At 29.4% G+C, this 23,247-nt stretch overlaps 2 protein-coding genes across 3 annotated transcripts in view; one reads left to right on the top strand and one right to left on the bottom strand.

Annotated features, from left to right (window-relative positions):
• Positions 1-659: 659 nt before the first annotated feature.
• LOC107170494 (uncharacterized) lies at positions 660-3,867 on the bottom strand. Of its 2 annotated transcripts, none has more exons than XM_015520729.2 (3): positions 3,402-3,867; positions 3,168-3,295; positions 660-1,455 (listed from the first exon to the last, which is right to left on the bottom strand). In XM_015520729.2, exon 3 carries the CDS (start codon positions 1,402-1,404, stop codon positions 1,069-1,071), a length of 336 nt encoding a protein of 111 aa, XP_015376215.1. In that variant the 5' UTR covers positions 1,405-1,455; positions 3,168-3,295; positions 3,402-3,867; the 3' UTR covers positions 660-1,068. The 2 variants fall into 2 exon arrangements, with proteins under 2 accessions (XP_015376215.1, XP_015376141.1); XM_015520655.2 differs by having other exon boundaries at positions 660-1,458; positions 3,402-3,866.
• A 12,098-nt stretch (positions 3,868-15,965) lies between these two features.
• The window catches only part of LOC107172259 (uncharacterized), a 69,470-nt gene continuing 62,188 nt past the window's right edge, over positions 15,966-23,247 (top strand). Inside the window, exons 1-2 of the mRNA XM_015522580.2 lie at positions 15,966-16,704; positions 17,489-18,289. Of these exons, the coding sequence (XP_015378066.2) occupies positions 17,551-18,289 (739 nt within the window). The 5' untranslated portion in view covers positions 15,966-16,704; positions 17,489-17,550. The remainder of the gene's footprint in view (positions 16,705-17,488; positions 18,290-23,247) is intronic.

The following is a 23,247-nucleotide window of genomic DNA, read 5'->3' on the forward strand; positions in this document are numbered from 1 at the left end:
TAAATAATTGACTGGAATTACAGCCGTTTTTAATCTATTTATTTATTTTATTTTCATTACAATATTCATTTCGATTTCACTATCAATAATCTGGGAATTAATATAATAATCCACTGTGTGAATAATAATTTAAATTAAAGCTTAATTAAAATGTGTTCACGACTTGAGACAACAGAGAATAAACTGATGATAGTAGATGACCTAGGTTACGTTGTTAATATAAAAAAGTTATGAATTTGCTAAAAATAGGTTAAAATTAAACCGTCGAGTATAAATTAAAATGCTTAAGAATATGCAAAAATATGCAGTAAAAAAATTTTAAAATACATTCATTATTATGTAGTTTTTTGTTAATAGATCGTGCTAAAATATACAACGTAAATTAGTCGTAAATATTATAAAAAAATAAACTTTTGGAGATTTATAAACATATTTTTAAAATAAACCCTGTAATATAGATATCAGTTTTGACAGTTTTGTACTAGTATTTTCTGCGTAGGTATTATAAGGTTATAACAACAAACATGATCGATCGACACTAAAATAATAAAATATTGTGTTTATTTACATTGTACATCATATATATAATATTTATTTATTTTGATGTCAAACACTTTCATTGAAAGTTTTTAACATATAACATCAATAAATACAATTCATTTTTAGCATAACTTTTTATTTAGGTATTTTGAAAACAATATTAATCTGTATAATATAATATTATCATCACAAACATACATTATTTATACTTTCATAAACTATTAGAAATGTAATAATTGTACGTACAATTGTGGTGCAAACAATTCTCAAAATATCGATACAACATAATAATATTATGATTATATGTGATAATTTATAGGGTAAGTCAAGTAGAGTAGCAGCGTGGCCATATTTATTCATCAAGATACATTAATAACTAATCGAACAGAATCGTATGTTACATTACATAAATTATATCATCATAGATACTATAAGATATAGATAAATGTGAAAATAATATAGTTGGACATGTTTAAAATTCAATATTATTGATTGAGTATTTATAGGATTTCAATAATTTTTCGTATTTTACAGGTTTTTGACAAAAACGCCAATCAGTGCCCACGCGATTATGGCTATGGTTAAGACGGCCACAAACCGCGTTTTTATTGGGTCCCAGGGCGTTGGTCTGACCGCTGGGCATTTGGGCTGACATACGTCCGGCGAGCCTTTTTCAGGAGACTGATCGCCTGACTGATGATTGCTATTCCCGTTCAGACCACTACCGCAGCATCCGGTCACGACGACTTCATTCATTCTGGTATCGGTCACACGGTCCATTTCGATCGACGGTATCTGTGTTACACCGACATAGTCATTTGGGTAACACGCAGAGTTATCATATCCGTTTTCGCAGTTGACCATATCTACGCAGTTCGATATTTTTTTCAAGCGTAGTGTTCAAATAAACGAGTGCTGCTGAGCAAATAAAAAAAAAAATGAAAAATGAATAATTATACTGTTCAATGATGAATCGTGACAGTATTTACGGTGCAGATTAAAACATTTGCCTTCGCCAATAAATAAAATATGAAATTGGTTTTTCAAACAATTGACGCGGTTTATACAGTATATTGGCTTGTTCCTACATGTTATTTAGACTTTAAATTGTTAGTTAGTTAGTACGTTATGCTATATTATATTATATAGAGAGTAATGGAAATTTTGGAAACGCATCTAATAATACAGATAAAGTAGGTACAATAAAATACTTTGTAGTTTTACTTTTTGTATATAATATTATTCGTTATTAAATTTTCATATAATATTTTAAACGTGACTTATTCATCGAGTTCTGGATTGAAAAATAGTGTAGTAATAAATATTTTGTGTTTATTTGACGTTATTTTAATACTATGTAATAATGATTAATATTTGTTATCATATTAAACATTTGTACCTACGTATATCTAAAGTTAAAAATAAAATTGTAATAGATGCAATTTTTTTAACAACCAACATGGTTTTGATAAATGTCTGTAGATTTAAACTTTTTGCTAACATTTCGAGATTCCTAGTATGGGAAATTCGAAAAAACCTAAAATATAGCATAAAATCGACGTATACATAAATCTATAGTATTATATAGGTAACTAAGGACCAAAGCCATCCGCCCGAATAGTTCACGCGTGAGATCTATTTGTCTGGATTTCTCGTACATAATATATTATGTATTTTTAAAATAACGATAAATTTAGTGCAAGACGTAGTGTTCGTCCTGCCCACAGCACTACAATTTAAAGGAAAACTTCTATCGTACTACACGCCACTACGCAAGCCTGCGACTTTAATGCCATAGTGGATAGTGTACGCCATCGCAATGTTGATTTTACCGGATCGTGATTAATTAATTATTTTAGCTTCGTATTGTTGTTAAACTTTGCGCTGCACTTTGTCAATGTCGTTTAAATATTTGAACGCGCGAATATGTACACAGATGCGATAATATTGCGCAGCGCTGAAATAACAATAACCGTGCAGGACCGGAAGTCTATTATATCATAATAGTTACGTTCGGTGAAATGGTAAATGAGAGAAATCGACGGCGACATGTGCAGTTGCAGCAGCGATTCCACTCGACCTATTGGTGTATGAATTTTTTATGAATAAAATATGAATTACTTATGAAATTAAAAACTACTAAACGCGCATCGTACTCGCGCATATATTATAACAAAAGTGTATTCTAAATATATGCAAACGCGAGCAGAGTCTACACAAGCCCATGTATGAAATCGTCTATACCCACAAGGCAGTTATAACAAAATGCTACTAACAATATTAAAACAATAACAGCATTCGTATGAGATTTGTTGTTTTTAATAATATTATGTTTGGAAGTATGTGAAAGGTGCAACAGCCATTGAGCAAATAATATAATATGTCTATAATGTGTATATAAGTACGTTATATTATATTGCAATACTATATATGCATAAATTATACAGGAAAAAATTATTATTTTAAATTTAATTTTTAAATACAATGTATAATATTGTATATGTGTGTGTCCTACAAAATTGGAGTAGGTATTGTTTTGGTTTTTGTGTTGTTTTTATTGAAAAAAAAGTATTATCTTGTACTGAAAATTGTCTTTAAATGTTATCAAGTATCTAAGTAACACTTACTTATTTTCGTACTAAATAGTTTTGTGTGGCGTGGCTATTCAGAACGATGACCGTCGTCAGATTTTATTCGATCCACAAGATTTTTCCTAGTTTCTTGTGTTTTTTTCGTTGTCTTTGACATTCGTGAACTACAAAAATAATAATTATAGTTATTGTTATTGTTCATTATATTGTTCGTTCGTAACAATATATAATCGGATCGCAGAGTATTTTTTTTGAAACTTGTATACACACCTTGACGACGACGACGACAATAAAAATAATAATAATAATATTTTAGTACATTATAATATTTTATAGTGTTGGATTTCGGTAAATAACGACTGTGGCGGTTCGGTGTTCCACGTTTATGACCGCCACACACATATATAATACGATTAAGCACTGCGACTGACGGCCATCTAACCGCCGTGAACAGTATTTTATGTTGCACTACACACGGTGATATCACGCGGTTTAATTTTGTATTAATAATAGTATATACGTAGTAATAATAATAATAATAATAATAGTAATTCTGATGATTATAATATATTATAATAATTGTTATTTCCTGTTTATCGCAGAAGCGACGTTTAATAATAATATGATATGATGATGATGATGATGATCGACCGCCGCACGCCGCCGTCGTTATCTGGACAGCGCAACAGTATAACGCGATCGCGGTTCGAACACTCTCACCGTACTGCCAACAGTGCCAACCCATGATTGTCTATCAATGTGTGTAGGTAAGGTACCTCACCTATACCAGCTACCCATCATACGACGTACATTCATAATATTTACATACCTACCTGTCCTACCTATACTAATGCATTACAAATAAGTGATACATAAATTCGACGAGAAAATATTATTTTCGTAGCTTCTTGATGCAGCCTGTATACCCTTTACCAACATATTATAATAATATAATATAATATATTTTGGTTGTACACAACAACGTAATATAAATAACACAAACACGTTGTATTTAATAGATGGTAGGTCGTACCTGCAGGTCTCCGGCGAAAGTAACATTTTTCTACCGGTTTCTACCAAACGACTTCTAGTATATTATACAGTATAGTGTATAGATTATGGAATATAGATGCTCCGACTGATGCTCTATAGCTGTTTTACATAATGTCTTACGCTTCGAAGGAAGACGATGTTATTTATATTTTGTTTTGGTATTATGTTATGGTTATGCTAAGTAGAAAACGTTATAACATGAAAAACGATTTTAAAAACATTCTGAATGTTTTCAAAAACCTTTAGTATTATATACTACGAGACCACATTAATGAGTCAAGGTTTTTTTTTCAAAATATCCATCGTACCTATATTTAACATTCGAATTTGGTTAAATTCAAGTCTTAACAAAAAAACTTTGAAAGTTCAAAAATGTAATGTAGTCTAATAATTGAATAATATATAAATTATTGATTATGTAGTAGGTAAAATACTAAAATATTGTATTCGTAATAAAGCTCATAATATAATATGTGTGATAGGTACATTATTTTGTTGTACTTTATTTTACCTATGTATATACAAATATAATATACATAATAATATGTACCTACTTGGTTCTTAATTATACTACATTAGTGTTATAAGAAATATATTATATTAAAATGTATGAAAGAAACATATTTTATTTATTTTTACATGCTATAACTACATGAGTATTAAAATCTAATTCATAGGACACTCGTTATTTGCAATTAATTTTTTTTTATATATTTCAATGCTATGATAATTATATGCGTTGTCAATTTAATGGTTGTTTTAGAATCATTTATAAAACAATTTCCCAACTATATGTATTATTTCCTTTATTCATACCTGTATACCTAATATTTGTTCTATAATAGTTTGGGGAATATACAAAAAATTACAAACAGCAATTTTTTATTTGAATATTATTGACGTTAGTATTTATATTTTGGGTAAAATATTATTAATTAATGATAATAATATTATTATTTATTAATAATTTTTATATTTTTATATTATAAATATTATAAATTCTTTTGGGTATTTTCTATTTTTTTGAAATGTATAGGATTTAATTTTTGGACATTTTTATTATTATATGATTATATTTCTAATCTATGAACTTGTATAATATTTACAAATATATATAAATATTATAAATAAAACAATGCCCGAAAAGTTTTTCTGTGAATTGCTTGAAAAATAGTCACCATTAAATAATATTGTGAACTTTGAACAGATTTAAATTTTTAAGTTATTATTCTTTCGAACAAACTTTTTACTAACTAATAAGATTATCCCCCATGAGCCACGAAATACTAAATAGAAATTTAGCCTCGTGTTTACTAATGAATTTAGTATTCATTGTGTTTAAAAAAAAAACACATTATGTGAGTGTTATGTTTGTCACATAGTGTCAATAAAATCCAGATGGGATATGAAAAACTAGGTTATGAGTGGGCCATGGGGGTGGATTTCAAAACATTGATAAATCGTTGCATTCGAAAAATGAACTACCTATGTGAAATTTAATTTCAAGTTCACTATATTTTGATTAGTTTCTTCAATTTCTTGTATTTCCATTAGAAATACTTTGAGTTTAACATTAACTTTTATATTGCTAGATATGAATTGGCATTACCTTTTCATTAGTGACCGGATTAAGCTATTAAAGGTTTATGTGCCACGAGGCGTTAATCCAATAATTGCTGAGTTAAGCGAGGATAAAATAAAACAAGGTTTAATACTTAAGCATCTACATTGTATATAAATCATCATCCTGTATATTAAAATATATGCTTATACGTTTTTCTTGCACAAAATGATCTTTAAATATTTGACATTAAGATAATGAATAAGTCGGACTGACCTCGACGTTGTTATCCATAGACGTAATCTGTGGTAAAACTAAAAATCTATAAAGTATAGGTGCTTTACCTTCCTCCTAAAAAATATACCAGTAAGTATTATAGTTGTTAGTTAGTAATAGTCAAGATTCAAATATTAAAACAAAAAGTATAAAAATACAAAGATCAAAAACTTACAGGTACGTACTACAAAAAAAACCCGTATACATAAATCAGTAATAAATTTAATTTTTACTTATGAAAGAGAAACAATAAAAAACACTATTACACCTCAGTTAAATATTTGCGTGGTTATTTAACCATCAGATTTTGCTTATGTTATTAATAATTTATAATTTTTATTTGATATTTGTTATTATTGTAACTTACAAGTACTTATTATTAAATTTTTTTAGGCCATACACATTCTTTATTAAATTTTATTTATTAAAAAAATTCTTCAATTATTTAGAACATTTGCTAAACTTTTATATACCTACTAATATAAAACAATGATAACTAAAATACTAAATCATTCTAAACGTTATCTATTTTAATTAGTGTAGTTTCAATGCGATTATACCGTTTAGTAATGTTTATTTGAATGTATTTAATTTTAAAAGGCAATACACATAACATTAATTAATAATAATAGATATATTTAATTTTCGATTTATAAAATATATAATTAAATGTTTCCAATTTAGTCCAACCAATTACCTGACTCAATTCTCTAACTAAATACTATTTACCTATCTGTGATATTCTAGGTAACCACTAGAGACATTTAAACGTAAATAGTGTTTGGATCTTTTGATAAGCGACTAAATTCAACCACTCAACGCTGACGATTTCTGCACTCAAGAATCATGACAATTTAATGTTATTCATTACTTTTTTACTGTAAAATAATTGTTTATATAATTTTACATAATATAATAATAATAAAATTATTAAATATTAAACTATGGTATATGAAAAAAAACTGGGGAATAATATCAATTAAAGTGCTCGTGATGAGTGGTTTTCCTAATTTTTTTTTACATTTATGCTTGGTTTATAATAATAAATCATTTTTATTCAAGTAGGTATATGGTATACGTATATACCATTCACATAATTTTTTGACGCCCATTAATTATTATTATAGTCTTTACAAGGTGGAGCATTTAAGCATTTTACATAAGTAATTTAATTTCATTGCAAAACATCATTTTTAAAAATAAATTATGTTTATACAATTTTAAGAGTTATTATTTAGTTTCTTAATTTTTTCCTTAACGAAGTACATTTTTAGTTTCATATATCAAAGCAAGTTATTTTTTGTGAGTATTATGATACATACAAAATGAATTTTAAACGAATATTTAATTAGTTATTACTTGAAATTAGTTTTGATGAGTGGAATAACGGAGTGCGATGCACAGGGGTACTTTGAAAAATGCAGGTTCACAGCTTCGCTTCTCGAAACTTAAAATACTTATAAGTTATGACTAATATTTAGGTATTCAAAATTTGATCGTATGTTTTGAAATAATCTGAAAATTATTCTGCATATTGGTGTATGAAATTAAAAATGTATTTTGTCATTCAAAAAGGCAAAAACTTAAAAGAATATAAAAATATGATTAAAAATTAATAATAAATATGTTTTGCAATGATACTTTAATTAATTATTTAAAATATTATTTTCAAAAATGTTAAAATCGTTCTACATAATAAGTAGACACTTAAATGTATCACCTTGTATACTATATATTCATCCGTATAGTAGTATATAGGTATATTAAATGCATAGGTACGCGATAAAGAATTATCAAACATTGATAAAAACGCTGATATTATTTATTTGTAAATATGCAGTGAAAATAAAAAAGATCGAAGTATAATAATTATTATTTTTGTATAATAAAATTAATATATATCTAAGTTTACAAACTATAAAACGAATAGTAGTTTATTTTCGGTTAAAGTTCAAACTAATTAGAAGTATTTTAATCAAATTTGTTGGCGGCCAGTAGATAAATGATGTGTAAATATTCAAAATATAATATCAATATTAATTTTATGTTTTACATTTCTCGGTTTTTCATGAAAGACTATTTAATTGGTTAAAAAATATACAGTTATAATATATTGTGTTACAGCTTACATTTTAGTTTAAATACCTTATTTTGTGTTCGAGTTTACCTAATTCAAAATATATTATATATATTATGCATTACAGTTATAATTTAATCATACGCCGATCTCTCATAAAAATTCAAAATTTTGAATCTGCTTTTAAATTATTTAAATTGCAATAAAAATATTTTATTTAAATATAATTACACAAGCTCTGTATGGTGTATGCATATATTATGACTATCTACCATAATGTAAAGTGATTTTTGTTTTAACAGTTGTTCAAAATAAAAAATCAATTATCTTATGAAATTTATTTTTGAAGAAGTCTGTCTTGTTGAAAGTGATTTATCTTGACTCATTATTGATTCTGACAAATAATATTAAAATACAGTGTATACATATAGGTATATATAGGTAAAGGTACATATTTAACTGATAACGACGCTTTATTTAATATCTATTGATATTACAGCCTACACAGCTAAAGTATAGGTATAAAAAATTAATTATTTTTGTACAGAGAGTGAAATAATGTTAATTATAATTTTTCGTATAAGAAATAAATAAAAATATATTTATAAACAATTATAGCCTATATTGACAATACTTGATATCTAGTTAATATGGTAATTTTTATCACATTTAATGTTATACGTTTTGTTAGACAAACTTTATTAAAATATTTAGATCGGGATACCTATTATTTCCAACTGAATCATCACTTAATTCATCAAAGACAACATTTTTTATGCTACATATATCATATTATACGTTATAACCATAATTTTATAATTTTATTAAATTTTTATTATTTATTCGTATGGAAATTACATTTAATATAATGACAATGTTCTGAAAAATAACAGTAACTGAATAATTATAAATTTAAATATTAGAAAATAACGTTCAATATAGCAAGTACATAATTTTTTTCGTTTTTAGTAAAATAATGCGTTCATAGGTCGATTTTACAAGTCATTATTATTATTCCTTTCTTGTGGGTAATTGGACAAAAATAACATCTTTATTTGGGTGCCATAACGACGTAAAATGTATTAATTGGCGGTAATTCAAACTATAATACTGATGATAGTACAGATATCTTAAAATATACCGATGTTTGATTTATAGTTGGGTATTATCGCGAAGTAATATTACTTTGCCATAAAATCTTATCCAAAAAATAAATTTCTCCAAAACTACAAGGAAATTAAAAAATAAATAATACCCTTGATAAGTACCATCTATATTCAGCAGTATCTACCAAATCTCTGGAGATGCTGCATAAACTTTTAAACTTTTTTACCATCTCAAAAAGTGTTCCCCAACAAAGAAAAAGAAGCTTTAAAACTAATAGTCAATATATTCTTCCAGTGATCGACCCTCATCAAAAGACTGCCCACAATCAGGTATAAAAAGCTCGTAGAGGGGTTCTTTTTTCTATTTTTTTATTATGTCGTTTAACGTCTTTCAATTGATCATCACACTTAAACTCACCTAAGTATAAAAACTTTCTAAATACATGCATCCGTATAAACTGGAATTATTCAGGTATAAACAGAGTGTAAACAATAAGTATTTTTACATTGTACTGCAGAATGAGTACCATAGGATTTTTTAAAGATATTTTTTTCAATATAAATTTTTGTGGAATTAAAAATAAAAATAATTAAAAAAAACTACTAGCATTTATTGTTAACAGTAAAAGTACTAAGATTAAATTAATAAGAAATTATTTTTGTGTACTTATTATTTATTACTAAAATTACTAATTTACTTTATTAACCTTAACTGCACTACCAAATGTGAAGAATAAAAAAATAAAAACAATATAAATAGTAATAATAGTATAATGAATGGTACTTAAAACTATTTTGTTTCTTATTCTATGGTTTAGTATCTATCTTACCAAATAATAAACTAAGGACACAGTTTTCCGTGTTACAAAATTTGTTTTTCAGTTGTTTATTTACATCAAATATTTACTATTCATTCTTGGATCTTTCCCAACAGCTATATAAAAGTTTACTTGGAAATATATTTTAGTTTATATTACTTTACTCAAGTTCACATTTCATAGTGTAGAAGTCTGATAATTTCTAAATAAAATTTAAATTTAAAGTCAAATTATTAATTAAGTTTTATCGAAGTTACCTATCACAGGTTTATGAATTTTCAATTAATGTATATCAAAGTATTTATTATAATCTTATTGATAGTTTGAACATTTGTAACTTTAGATACTGGATAATTTGGTCCTACTATAATTTGAACAAAAAAATAAAGTTGAGTTACACCTTACACATCAGTTCTGATAATAAAAATTTCGGGAAACACATCATGCCAGGGTCAAATTTTCTTAAATACTTAAAAGTACTATTTACACATTCATTACCTCTCTCATGGTTGAGGTGAAACACACTATTTCCAATACTATTCAGAGTAAACTACGTAAACTAAATAAAGCAAAATGTAGGTATTATTTCCAAAAAATTTTATAGAACCTACTATTTATATACAAGATTACGTTTTATTTCCCACGTTGAAATCTAGTAATTTAATTAGGGTCCAAGAATAAGATTTGTTAAACTACATAATTTAGATTGGTACCTACCTATATAGTAGTTTTACGATGATAGTATTATTAGTACCTATTTATAAGAAACTTGTCAAGAAAAAACTTATTAATGGGAACACATAAATATGTAATAATATGTAAGCAAGACAGTTTTAAATTTTTTTTTAACAAATGTAATAATTATCAATAATGACTGTTCGAAATTTGTATGATAACAACTGATAAGCAAACACTATATTATAGTCTCGTGTGAATGTTCTATATGCGATTGCGGCTTGCGGTTATAAGTTATAACTTATAACTAAGTTTAACCGGACCGCGATCTCTGGGACTTAATATGAAAATAAACATAAACGACGAGAAGACGGTTTTGTTGAAATTACATATTCGTCGACTCACAACGGTTCTAATTGTCAGTAGTTATATTTGAAGACTGAAAGGTTGAAGATGGTGTAGTAGATTTTATCCAAAATATACTCTTGTGATTTGTTATCAGTGCCTGTTTAAATGCCATAGGTAAGCACTTATAAGTTAACTATTATATTAACGTATTATTTATTTATATCAGGCATTGAACATTTGAAACAAGTAAAAAACAAATTAAGGTTGTTTTTATGGCAATTTGAAATGCATTGAGTTTTTTTATTTATTTAATTAATGAAGCGTGAAACATTATAAATTAGTTTCAAATTCAATTATTATTGACTTTTTTTGTCCATGAACATTGTACACGTAGTAACAATAAATAAATAACACGATTTCCTTTGGTTTAAAACTTATTTGTGATATAATATATTATTTTTACATCGAATTGAAATTCCAATCCGGCGTCAGTGTCGCCTACTTTTGAATTAAATCACTAATTTTTTACAATATATTTTTATTGTCTTAACTTTTTAAAGTCACGTAAATCTAATCTGAATTAAGTATACACAAGTTTATCTATACTAGTTAAAAAAATAAAAAAATAATGTTTTTGGTTACTTCAATTCGATAATCACTTTGTCGTATTACGTCTATATTTCTTTTATTTATTATACTTGTAGTTTAACCAATATTACTTTTCATCCATGCCATAGTAGTGAAATTGTTATTCTTATCCAGTGTCTCCGAAGACTTAAGGCCATGGTGTGGAAGGTTGTCTGTGACTCGCTTTTGTATAATGTCATAGCTTAGAAATAACAAATTGTCATAAACTTTTAAGAAAAAAAAATGTTTTATTATATTATAATTATGTATAATTAATGACATAATTATTAAAATTATAATTATAATTAAGAATAAATTGGAGTTTTGACAGTAACTATATAACAAAATTATTACAATTATTTTTATTGTGTAATTACTTTTACTAGCCACTAAATTAAAAAAATATAAAATTGCACCTAACATAATTCATGTAAATAATATATAAGTCTAACCAATATAATTAAACACAATCTATTTGCAATTAGATATACATATTTTATAAAATGTCAAAGAACGCAGTATAATAACATAAAGTGTTCTTAATAAATTTGACGACATTTATTTTTTAAGTTATAAAAATATATTTTGTAAATTTGAATAGGCACCTAATTATAATAAAACTTAAAAAACATTATAATGAGTTAGTTTTCGTCACTTAATTTTGACTTTTATATTTTCAGTAACGAAGGATATTAATTAACGATTGGGTTATACTTTATTATTTTTATCATTTTTTGAGTGGAATGCCGGAAAGCCGAAATGGTTTTTAAAACGATTTAATACAAATACATAGGTACCTACCATTTTTCAAGGTAAAAAAAATAAAATATGGTAAGTCATTCATTATTTTTAAACTTTGAAGTTTAAATTGCCAAAAAGAAATTCAATTTAAAATCTATAGATATAAACATATATTCAGGAAAGATAGTTAAGAGGATGATACTTTTTTGATTATATATTTTTATATTTTTTGGATAGATGAATAACTTCAAACATATTTATTAAGTGGATGTTATACCCTCATTTGTTGTCTCCACCTGTAGTCAAGTTCGTAAATTAAAGCATACCAAATTTAAGCTTAGAAAATCTCTTTTACCTCCGTTAGTTTAAAATTAAGAAGTAATCGACCTATTATAAAACTTGATGATAAAATTAATATCTGTGTTGGTATGTTGGTTTTTACGATACTTAAATTTTTAAGTGCGTTATGAATATTTTTAATTTACGCTTATTATATACTTAAAACTTGCTAAAAAATTGAGCTATCGTAAAAAACCAAAATGGCAACATATGAACACAGATAATGTTTTTTGTATTTGTATTTTATAAGAGGTCAATTTATCTAACTCTTAAACTAATGGAGCTAAATGTGATCTGCTGAGCTTATATTTGGTATGTTACGCACTTGTAAGACGGAGACAATACATGCGGGTAAAGTGTCTTATTACTAAATATGTCATCCACCCGAAAAATATAAAAATATAAAATTAAAAAAGCTTATTGTTAGTTATCTGTAAAACCAAATGCACTGTTTAAATAGGTAACACGCATATCTCAACTCACACATAAAACTAATATTACTATTTAATACATTGTTGCATTCGAAAAATCAATAAATTTAATTGTTTTCAAACTCATGAAAAAACTATTTAATAATTACATTTCTTACACACTGTTACAAAATATGTATTATGTTTTTATAATTTGCTATGTAAGAATATCAAGAAAAATATAAATGTGAACATGAAAACGTATTTTTATTATATTGATCACAGTATCAAACAATGATTGTTAAATTTAATTTATTTACGTTTTATTATATGTATTTTTGAAAGTGTCCTTGGAAATTATAATATATAATATGTATACCAAATTAATATTTAAAAAAAATTGTAATTCCTCTAGAAAATATTTTAAAACTTGAAATAATACAGAGATAATAAGCTTACTCTTTTAACTGATTTTTCATTTTTTAATTCGAAATCTTTTGAAACTTTCTCAAATCTCTCTGAAAAATTATTATTTTTATATTTCATGTGATACTTATAAATATAATCTACATTGAGGTATGAGTTCACGTATTATATATGTATATGAATATAATGATATATGGATATTGGATATGAATTATTTGTGGCAACTTCATAGTTTAAAATAAAATATTTTTTTATAATACAGAAAACATAATAATGAGGATAATATGTAACATTATTGGAATTATTTAAAATTCCATTCAATTTTTCATGAATTTTAGTATTGATGAATTAATTCTTATTCATTGTATTTATTGTATTGTGAAGTTCAATGTTTGTAAATTATATTTATAAATTAAGATATGGTAATACCAAGAACAAATATAATGCAATATACATTTAATTAATTTCAACAAATCGTCAAAGTACATTAACAATGCGGACTGTCCAATGAATTTAATACGAGGTATAACTAATTCATAATTCAAAGTATATCGTACATGGTTATGCAACATGTTGATTGTTATAAGAGCAAATAGGGAATTTCAATAAGGAGGGCTTCAGTTATACTAGTTCTTTACAAAAATTACATTAATACGATAATATAAATCCGGAGGGGCTGAATTCAAATTAGGGAGGATTAGCACGCACTAAGCCCCACCTTATTTGCGCCTATGTGTCTCGTATAATGGTATACGTACAAATTAATATCTCAATGTTTGCGAAATTTCGAAAAAAAACCAAAACACCTATACATTTAATACAATATTATATAAATATAATATTAAATTTCAGACTGTCTAAAAATACAAATATGTTAAACATTTTTAAACTTTTTTTAGATATTAGAGCGCGGAGCCGGATTGGCCCGTCTAACTTTCCGAGTAAAAGAACTTTGGGTGGGTCGTTTAACGTTTAAGTCACGAGGCTGTTGACTAAAAATATGTTGAGAGTTTAAAGTTGAAAAAATGGAGTCTAAGGATTGGACTGACTATGGTATATTATTATAGTTGTAGTCGTTGTTGATATTAAGTTTGTAAGTGGACCGATAAATTACAAAAAACTTAGTGGGCTGAATTTTTCCAATTCGGCCCTGTTAGAGCGGTATCTTTATATAATAATATTATAAAATCACTAGGTAAACAATTTCAAAATGAAAAAAAAAAAAAGGAATACCGATAAAACGTGAATATCGTTCAACGGACCACGCAGACAAGTTAGGTCATCATGGCGAAAGGGATGGATGTAATATACACGTCAAGATTAATGCTGTCTGGATAATGTACGAGCCGACCGAAGTTAGAACTTTTCGACTTTTGCGCGAGAAAAACCTGACCGTAGCCCGCCACATCTATGGAACGTTGTCATGGAAAACAGAAGCGCGGCCGCTTAGGCTTGGCCAAAGATCGACAAAGCTGACGATCACACAAATGTTATGCGAGTATAATAATATATACGTAGCGATGCGGTGGTCAGCGAACGTTCACGTTCCCCGTGCACACGGCGACGTGATATGAACGGGGAAACCCTGTGTGTATGGGGAGGAGCGAGATTGTGACGTGTACCACTCGTACACCTATCGGTCCGGTATATACACCAGCACCACTACATCACCGTTATGTACCACGGTACAACAATATCACTGATGATGTGGTGGGGTGGTGGGTTGGGGGCACGCTGAAAACGCATTTATATTCGCATTATACAGTATCGTCGTTGTAATGTTATATAATATATAGTGAATAGATGACAGTCAGATGTATAATATATGAAGTTGGTAACTTTGGACGGTAACGATAGATGTATAATATGTAATTTCGTACTATGGACACGGTTGGGTATACCTATGGCACAAGCGGTAGAATAACGCGGCAGCCAGGCGGAGAACAGTACGGCGACGATGACGACTACGACTACGAAGACGGGATAATGACGACGGATGGACGGCGGCGGAAGGCGTGCGAGAGAGAGAGAGTGAGAGAGAGGGGAAGCGCTCGCGCTCACGAGAGTGAGAGGGATGGAGAGAGCGAGTGAGCGAGAGGTATGCGCGGAGGACGGTCCCAGCTGCTTTGGTAGCCGCCGTCGAATTAGAAGCTGTGCCACCGTCGGCATCCACCGGCACCACGCCGGCACTGCGCCGGTGGAAGCGGGGACGTAGGCGGCAGGGGATGTGGTGCCGGTGTAAACTGCGCGCGGGTTGAGACGCGCGCGCGACACGCCGGGGGCCCGACGAATTGCGCAAGCGGCACCACCACGCCGAAAGCAGGGCGCGCCACAGCCTCGTAGCAGCAGCAGCAGCAGCTTCGGCCGCGGAGGGTGCATCCGTATAGGCTCCGGCATGCGCTAGTGGTGGCGGTGGTAGTTGACCGACGGCGACGACGCGGAGCAGATATCATACGCAGTACCATATTACTGTCGTTCGCATCCCCGTCCCACACCTTGCCGTCCGGCGTGTCCGCGTCTGGCGCGTGCGGTCCATCACGAGAAACCGCCGTCGTGCGACGACATTACACCGCTCGGCTGTATACCGTATATTATCGGTTACTCATTCATCCGTCCCATAAATTTTTTTATTCGCACGTCATTAAATCATCGGACACACGTTTTATATCAACGGCGGCCATGGGTACGCCGGACACCGGTCCGACCACCAAATGTTGCTGCACGGCGTCCGCTTGTCGTCGTGCTGTTCGTCAGTGTCGAGGGTGACTAAGTGGCGGCTGTGGACTGAAGTGCAAGGCGCACATAAGTACCACTGTCCGTACGATATCGTACGAATCTCGGATCGTGGACGTCAGCGGTGTCGTTTGAAAGACTGCATTACACGTCTCATCTTCGTCTCCGCGATGCACGCCGCCGTCTCACGTCCACTGCCGTGCGGACCGGTTGACGGCGGTCGCTGTGTTTGAGTATATGCGATTTAGTACTACGACACGACCACCGACTATACACAGCTGCAGTGACGGCCGTCGGTTGGATGGGACCATCGCGTGTGTTTCGAGCGGTTCGCAGTTCGATGCAAGTACCCGTTTACCTGTATATACACTAGCTGTTCTAAGGTAGTACCTAAATATATATAAATTACCATGTAATTATGTCGCATATATTTTTTGTTGCACGTTTAACCTGTTCATATACATTATTGTATAACTTAATATTATGTGTTGTTTACCCCCGTCGTCGTCTGTTGTATTATTAAAACGGCAAATGAAAATTTGAAAAAAAAAAAAGATCTTACATCGACTTTTTCGATTATGACGACCACACTCATATACGGCACGACGACGACGACGGATTAATTATAATAATAATAATAATAAGAAGAAAAAAATATATATTATCGTAATAAATAATAAACGTGTGATCATAGTATAATAAAAATAGTGCAATACAGTACGATGTGTCAATATATATTATATATGTACCTGCCATATAAACATTAAACATCGACCATAGGCATAGGCGCAATGTAAACACAACGCTTAATCCTATGTCACTACCGTGGGTCATTGTTACTGCAAGTGGTTTTCTATTGATGGACATTATTAATGAAGTATCATTGAGATAACTTAATTGTTTTGAACGTATAATTATATGCAAATGTCGTTGAAAGCATCAGAGTTCGAAATTACTAATTGGTATTGCAAATTATTTTAGTAACGGTGGGGTAGGAGTAGTGGTCGATGATATAATTGATGTCATGAATGAACTTTGTGTATTGTGCATCATGCGTGAGAATAAATTAAAGCGGACCTTAAAAAAAAAACAACCATAAATTGCGCCTATGACTACAGGTTAAGCCCACGACGTTTATATGTTTTTGTTTGTTTGTTTCTCGCACAGATACATTTGTGTAGTTTAAAAAATAATAACCGGAGATCGTGGAAACGCCAAAGTCGTCAAAAATGGTGTTGATCGCAATGTCTTTGGAGTCCTCAATGGTCGACAAACAACGCGTCAAGAATAACCAAGCGACCAAGGTGCAGTCACGCAAGAGTCAAGATGAATGTCGCAGAAGATATGGTACCGGGCCATTTGTCATCAAAAATAGCAATCGTGATGACTTCCAACGTCCCGGTGAAATTGACGATCGGACGTCAGCCACACCAGTAGTAATGAGACCGTCGCCGGTCAACCGGGACAACATTGGCGGCGTTGGCGATCGGAATTGGGAACGATCAGGCTGTTTGACCTGTGACTATAATGAGAAGCCAGCAAGCATTGACGGGACCGTCGATTGGACAAAACGTCGTACGACCAGTGAAGCAAACGCAAACATTGACGTGACAGCTGACGGTGCCACAGATGGTTACCATCCGGTTCGGCGACGACTTCTCGAGGACTGCGAACGTGACGGGACCGCGCCGGCTGCAGCAGCGGTCGACACGTCAACCGAAGACCGACGGCGGCGGCGGGCCGACACACGGAAGTGGTTCGGCAATTTCTGTCGACCTAAACCATCGTCCGTGGTCCCAGACATCCATCAGCATCACCATCGCCGGGTGCACTGGCACCGTAACCATCACCATCATACGCACTGTTTCCACATGTGGACGAGTAGCTGCTGCTGGTGGCTGTTGGTGTTCTACACGGTGGTCGTGGTCGTCGCATCGTTTGCCCGAGCTGCGCATTCCGCTAAAGACGGTAAATATATTACAATATTTTAATATATCGATACACTGCAGTGTTGCTTATGGCAGTATGATGGACCAGACCAAAGGGTTAAGATATCATCGTATACTCCTGGGCGGAAATCGGGAACTATTTTTAGGAGGCATGTTAGAGCTAATTTATTGCTCAAACTACCGATATTATAACTCTATATAATATATACCTATGGATATTATCATAGAATTATTTAGGTAGTTTTTGTTGTTCAATATACATATTAAAATCCCAAAAATTCAAAAATCATTTCGTTTCTTAACTTAATTTCATTTTAAATTTGAATACCTTAGGTCTTAAAATGTGATCCAAAGTAGTTCTCATAGAAATTTTAAAATATCGAAGATACTTTTCCACAATTTTGTTTGGTAAGAGTTTTTAAGTTAAAATTGTCCGTTTTCTTAGCTCAGCAATGTTTTTTCGTGTACTTACAATGATTTATTGAATTCAAACTGACATTGCAGGAAAAAGGAAGCTGTCCAATTTGTTATAATTTTGTTCATGTGGTTGTCGGTTGCTGTTAAAAAAGTACTTTATGGAATTTTTTTTAGTCAAATTATTATTAATATTAGTAAGAAAATATTCCATTTACTCTTTTGTTGATATTTTGGGAAATATTTATAAAATAAAATACTATTAAAATCATTTTTTTTTGGGGGGGGGGATTAGAATGACTTGGGTGGTTAGTGATAATATTTTGTGAGTTTTACTTCATATTACGTATATGTAAATATGTAATATTATAATACTTTTTAGTGAATAAAAATCCGTGCTCTAATTATAAACGTATACGATATAGTTAATTGTTTTTTGATTAAATTCAAACCTAAAACCATAATAATTAATTCATTTTTTTTTAGTTGTTGTAGTTGTTCTTGGAATTTTAATTTATGGATACCCAGTTCAAACATAAAATTAATTTTGAATGTAAAAAAATTTTTGTATACAGTATTTGGAGGGTAAACCTTAATCGCTTTCGATAGAATAGAATAGGTATATACGTTATATATATATATATATATATATAAATATTAAAACAATATAACATAAATCCGAACAACATATCGTTATTGTTTTTATGTGACGACATATCACTATTCACTATAGTAAGTATAATACTAACCCTCCACAAAACTGCTTTCTATTTTCACGTGTCATAAAAATTTGTTGAGCCAAACTGATACAATAAAAACATAAGCCACAAATCTATAAAATTGAAATGGTTAGGTGCGTTGAAATTGCGTCAAGTTTACTATTATGAAAGTTAAAAATATATTACACTTGGCTAACATTTTTTTTTTATGAATTTTATTACCTACCTGCACTAAGTTTGATGTTTAAATATTCTAAAATTTGATTGCCATTTTAATTAATAATTAATAAGTAATATTAAAATATTAAACAACGTACTGTTTAATATTTTAATAACGTTAGTTTTGTATTGACGCATGTTAGATTATTGTGATATATTATTAATAATAATTTTAATACTTCATCCCTTGTTAAGACATCAAAAGAGATAGAAGGGTGGTTAAATGATTCCATATCTGACCACTAATCGATTACGTTCAGTCATTGTGACATTTTGTCATCGTTACAGTCATCATAAATATATTATAAACGATAGAACGCCAATATTCTATTGACGGGATAATTTATCATTATAGAATTAACCGATTGTTAAATTATAAAGTTATAGAAGCATTCAGACTAAAGTGATTAACTACCTACAATCTACATGCCCCAAACTCGAGTAATGCTACGGGGAAAAAACAATAATCGCCATACTTTTTAAACAATTTGTATTGCGGCGAGCGACAATATGATAATTATACAAAAAACAAAATTATTGAATTAAAAGCTTACCTCCGTTCTTAACCATCGTCCATCACAACTCATCAGGTATTTAATTTATCTCTGAATGAAAGATTTTTAGTATTTTTTTAGTTCAAATGGAAATCAATTTATACGAAGTCTATACAAACCAATTACCCACTTAAAAAATATGATTTTAAGATAAAATAATCGGATAGAACAAATTTTGATTTTAATTAAAAGCCGTATTGAATTAAATTAGACAAACCATAATTTTTCTCCTATCTAAACGTTCATAGTAAAAAAACATTTATAGCGAAAAATTAGCATTGAAAACCATACTGAAACTGTGATTAATTAAAACATAAAAGTTATGTATTTCAGAATTTCAACAATAAAACTATAAACACATATATTAAAGGACAGAAATTATAAATATAAAATAAAAATCCAAAATCTTTACTAATTTTAGATTATGCGTTCGCTACTTTAAATTTTATTAGGAGTATACTATTATCTCATTTTGTAATTTATATATCTTACTCCAATAGTAAAAAGCGGGTAAGTGGATGTCGCTCTGCTGTACATTAGGTGGTGGGGTGGACCTCTGACTAGGGTAGGTTAGATTTGAATGCAATAGTAGGTATCATTGTATACGAAAAACGATTCTGAGCGGAGAAGATTTGTCAGTCTAGGATATATTATATTTAAATATTGTCATAATATATTCTATTTTGAAACAAATATTTTATTTTTCAATTAGGACGCATTTTGCATAAGGCATGGTTAATCAATTTTTCCAAAAAAACATTGCATGTAGTTATCATAATTCATAATACCTTATATTATCATAGATATACATATACCTGATTTCATAAAAATTTAAAACTCAAACACTCAAAACATTTTTCCTATAATGACGCTTCTGGTTTTATCTATAGCTACTTGAAGGAAAACTTATGGAAAACTTAGTTTTGTATTTTTAATCCTTAGTTATAAACACAAAAATTACTTGAAAATTTTTGCGTTTTCGACAGATTTCGTAGAAATTTGAACTATAAACGCTTATAAAATAAATTGTGACTAACGATTTTTAATTTTTTTAGCTATAATAAGAACAAATCATAAGGAACCTTGTATTAAATTTTCAAGTTTTTTTGGTCATCTAAAATTTTTTTACCAAAACTTCAAAAAAAATTCTCATAAAAATCGAAAATTTCAGTGGTCTATAAATATCGCAAAAAAGTCAAAACATTTTGAAAATTAAGCTGTATTTAGATAACACTAACATAAACATTTGGTCAAAATTTCAAGTATTTACAGTGATTAGTTTTTGAACTACTACTATATAAAAAAATAAATTTGGTCGAAAACTGGTTTTGCGTAAAAATTCCCGTTTTCTGTCATTTTTTTCGATATTTTTGAAAAATGTTACAATAATATGAGTATATGGTCAATGATCAGTGGTCATACCATACTTTCATTTATTATTACCTGATCTAGACTACACGTATTTAAGGATAAAAATTTCACTCGATGTACCTTCGAGTACTCTATTCACATTTGATAGGAAATTGTTTTGTATAAATGAATTAGTTTTTGATTTTTCAATAGTTTTTAGAAAACATATATCCTACAATCCTACATTAGTTTATTTAAGTATAAAAACTGTTATACATTATTCGATGGATCGATATTTTTGATTTATATATGTTATAAAGTAAAGATAGGTATTATCGTAATTATAAAACATATCGATTTTTGACTGATACCGAAACCGAATTGGTCTCTAGTCCCAACCCCCAAGTTCCGAATTGATTCCCATTTAAAAAGTATTTAATTAAGGTAAGCAGAATTCGTTCCCGTTTAAAAAGGTATTTTATTAAGCGTGACTTCCCACGTCACCGATACCCAATTTGCTGAATCCCAATTCGCCGACACACTAGTTCGTCGACTCTCAATTCGCCGACATCCCAGTTCGCTGATTATTTATTTACATTTTACCAATTTGCTGACTTATTAAGTAAATACAAATGTATCATGTATAAATGGTTATTAATACATGAAGCCAGTAGATATATTATATAAAAATGAAAGTAGGTTAGGATATTATATTAATACAAAATAAAAGTAAATATAAATAAAAAATTTAAAAAAAATTGTATTATTATATTGACATACTCTATTAAAGAGATTTCTTCTGATTTCAGTCTATTATTATATTATATTATATTATATTATATTATATTATATTATTATATTCTGTCCACTCGATGAATAAAATTATCAATAACTAGTAAATCTCGATCTCTTTAAGATTTTATATTAAACAATTCAATTTTTGATTAGCACTTTTCAATAATAGTGATACTAAAGTTCACTATACAATCGGCTGGAATGAACTAAATTCACCAATCTATATTATATATGGATTTTAGATTTTTATGTATGGAAAACATTTAAACGTTGAACTTATATCGATAACATACCATAATATTATCGCTATCTTATCCGTTTTCGGATTAGATAATAAATTTTTTTTTTTTTTATTCATGGTACAGCTTCAACTGCTAAGGTTATTAGCTTGTAACAAAATTAGTATTTAGTACCTACATATCAAAATATGGTTATACAATAGGTTCTTAAATTAGATTATACATATCAATTTGTTTTAAAAATGTAATTATTTTGCTGGTGTTGTCATAGGTAGGGCTGAGCGCTTCGAAGAGGTTGTCGGGCAATTTTAGATTTTTTCAGGGGGGCTATTCAAAAACTCATACGAAAAAGATCCGTATACGAAAATCGTGGTTTCCACATGAGTTTTCACATGATCCCAAAAAACCGTATTCTAAACACTTTTTCGTATACGGATACAAATTATGTCATGTGAAAAATATTCACACGATTGATTCGGATGGGTTTCCGTATGCGGATTCATGTTATTTAACCGGTTCTAAGGTTTAGATTATGGTTTAAACATTGAATGACGGACTTATAGCTATAAATTTAAAATTTATGATTTATGTTTATTATAATATCATGATATCATCTAAATAATTTAATATATTTAAGTATAATATTCATTGCATCAAGAATTTTTAATTAAAAGTTTATTAGTAACA

The sequence above is a fragment of the Diuraphis noxia genome, unplaced genomic scaffold, assembly GCF_037042655.1.
Source record: "Diuraphis noxia isolate RWA-SAM2 unplaced genomic scaffold, SU_Dnox_SAM2 contig0001, whole genome shotgun sequence".
In the NCBI taxonomy this organism is placed as follows: domain Eukaryota; kingdom Metazoa; phylum Arthropoda; class Insecta; order Hemiptera; family Aphididae; genus Diuraphis; species Diuraphis noxia.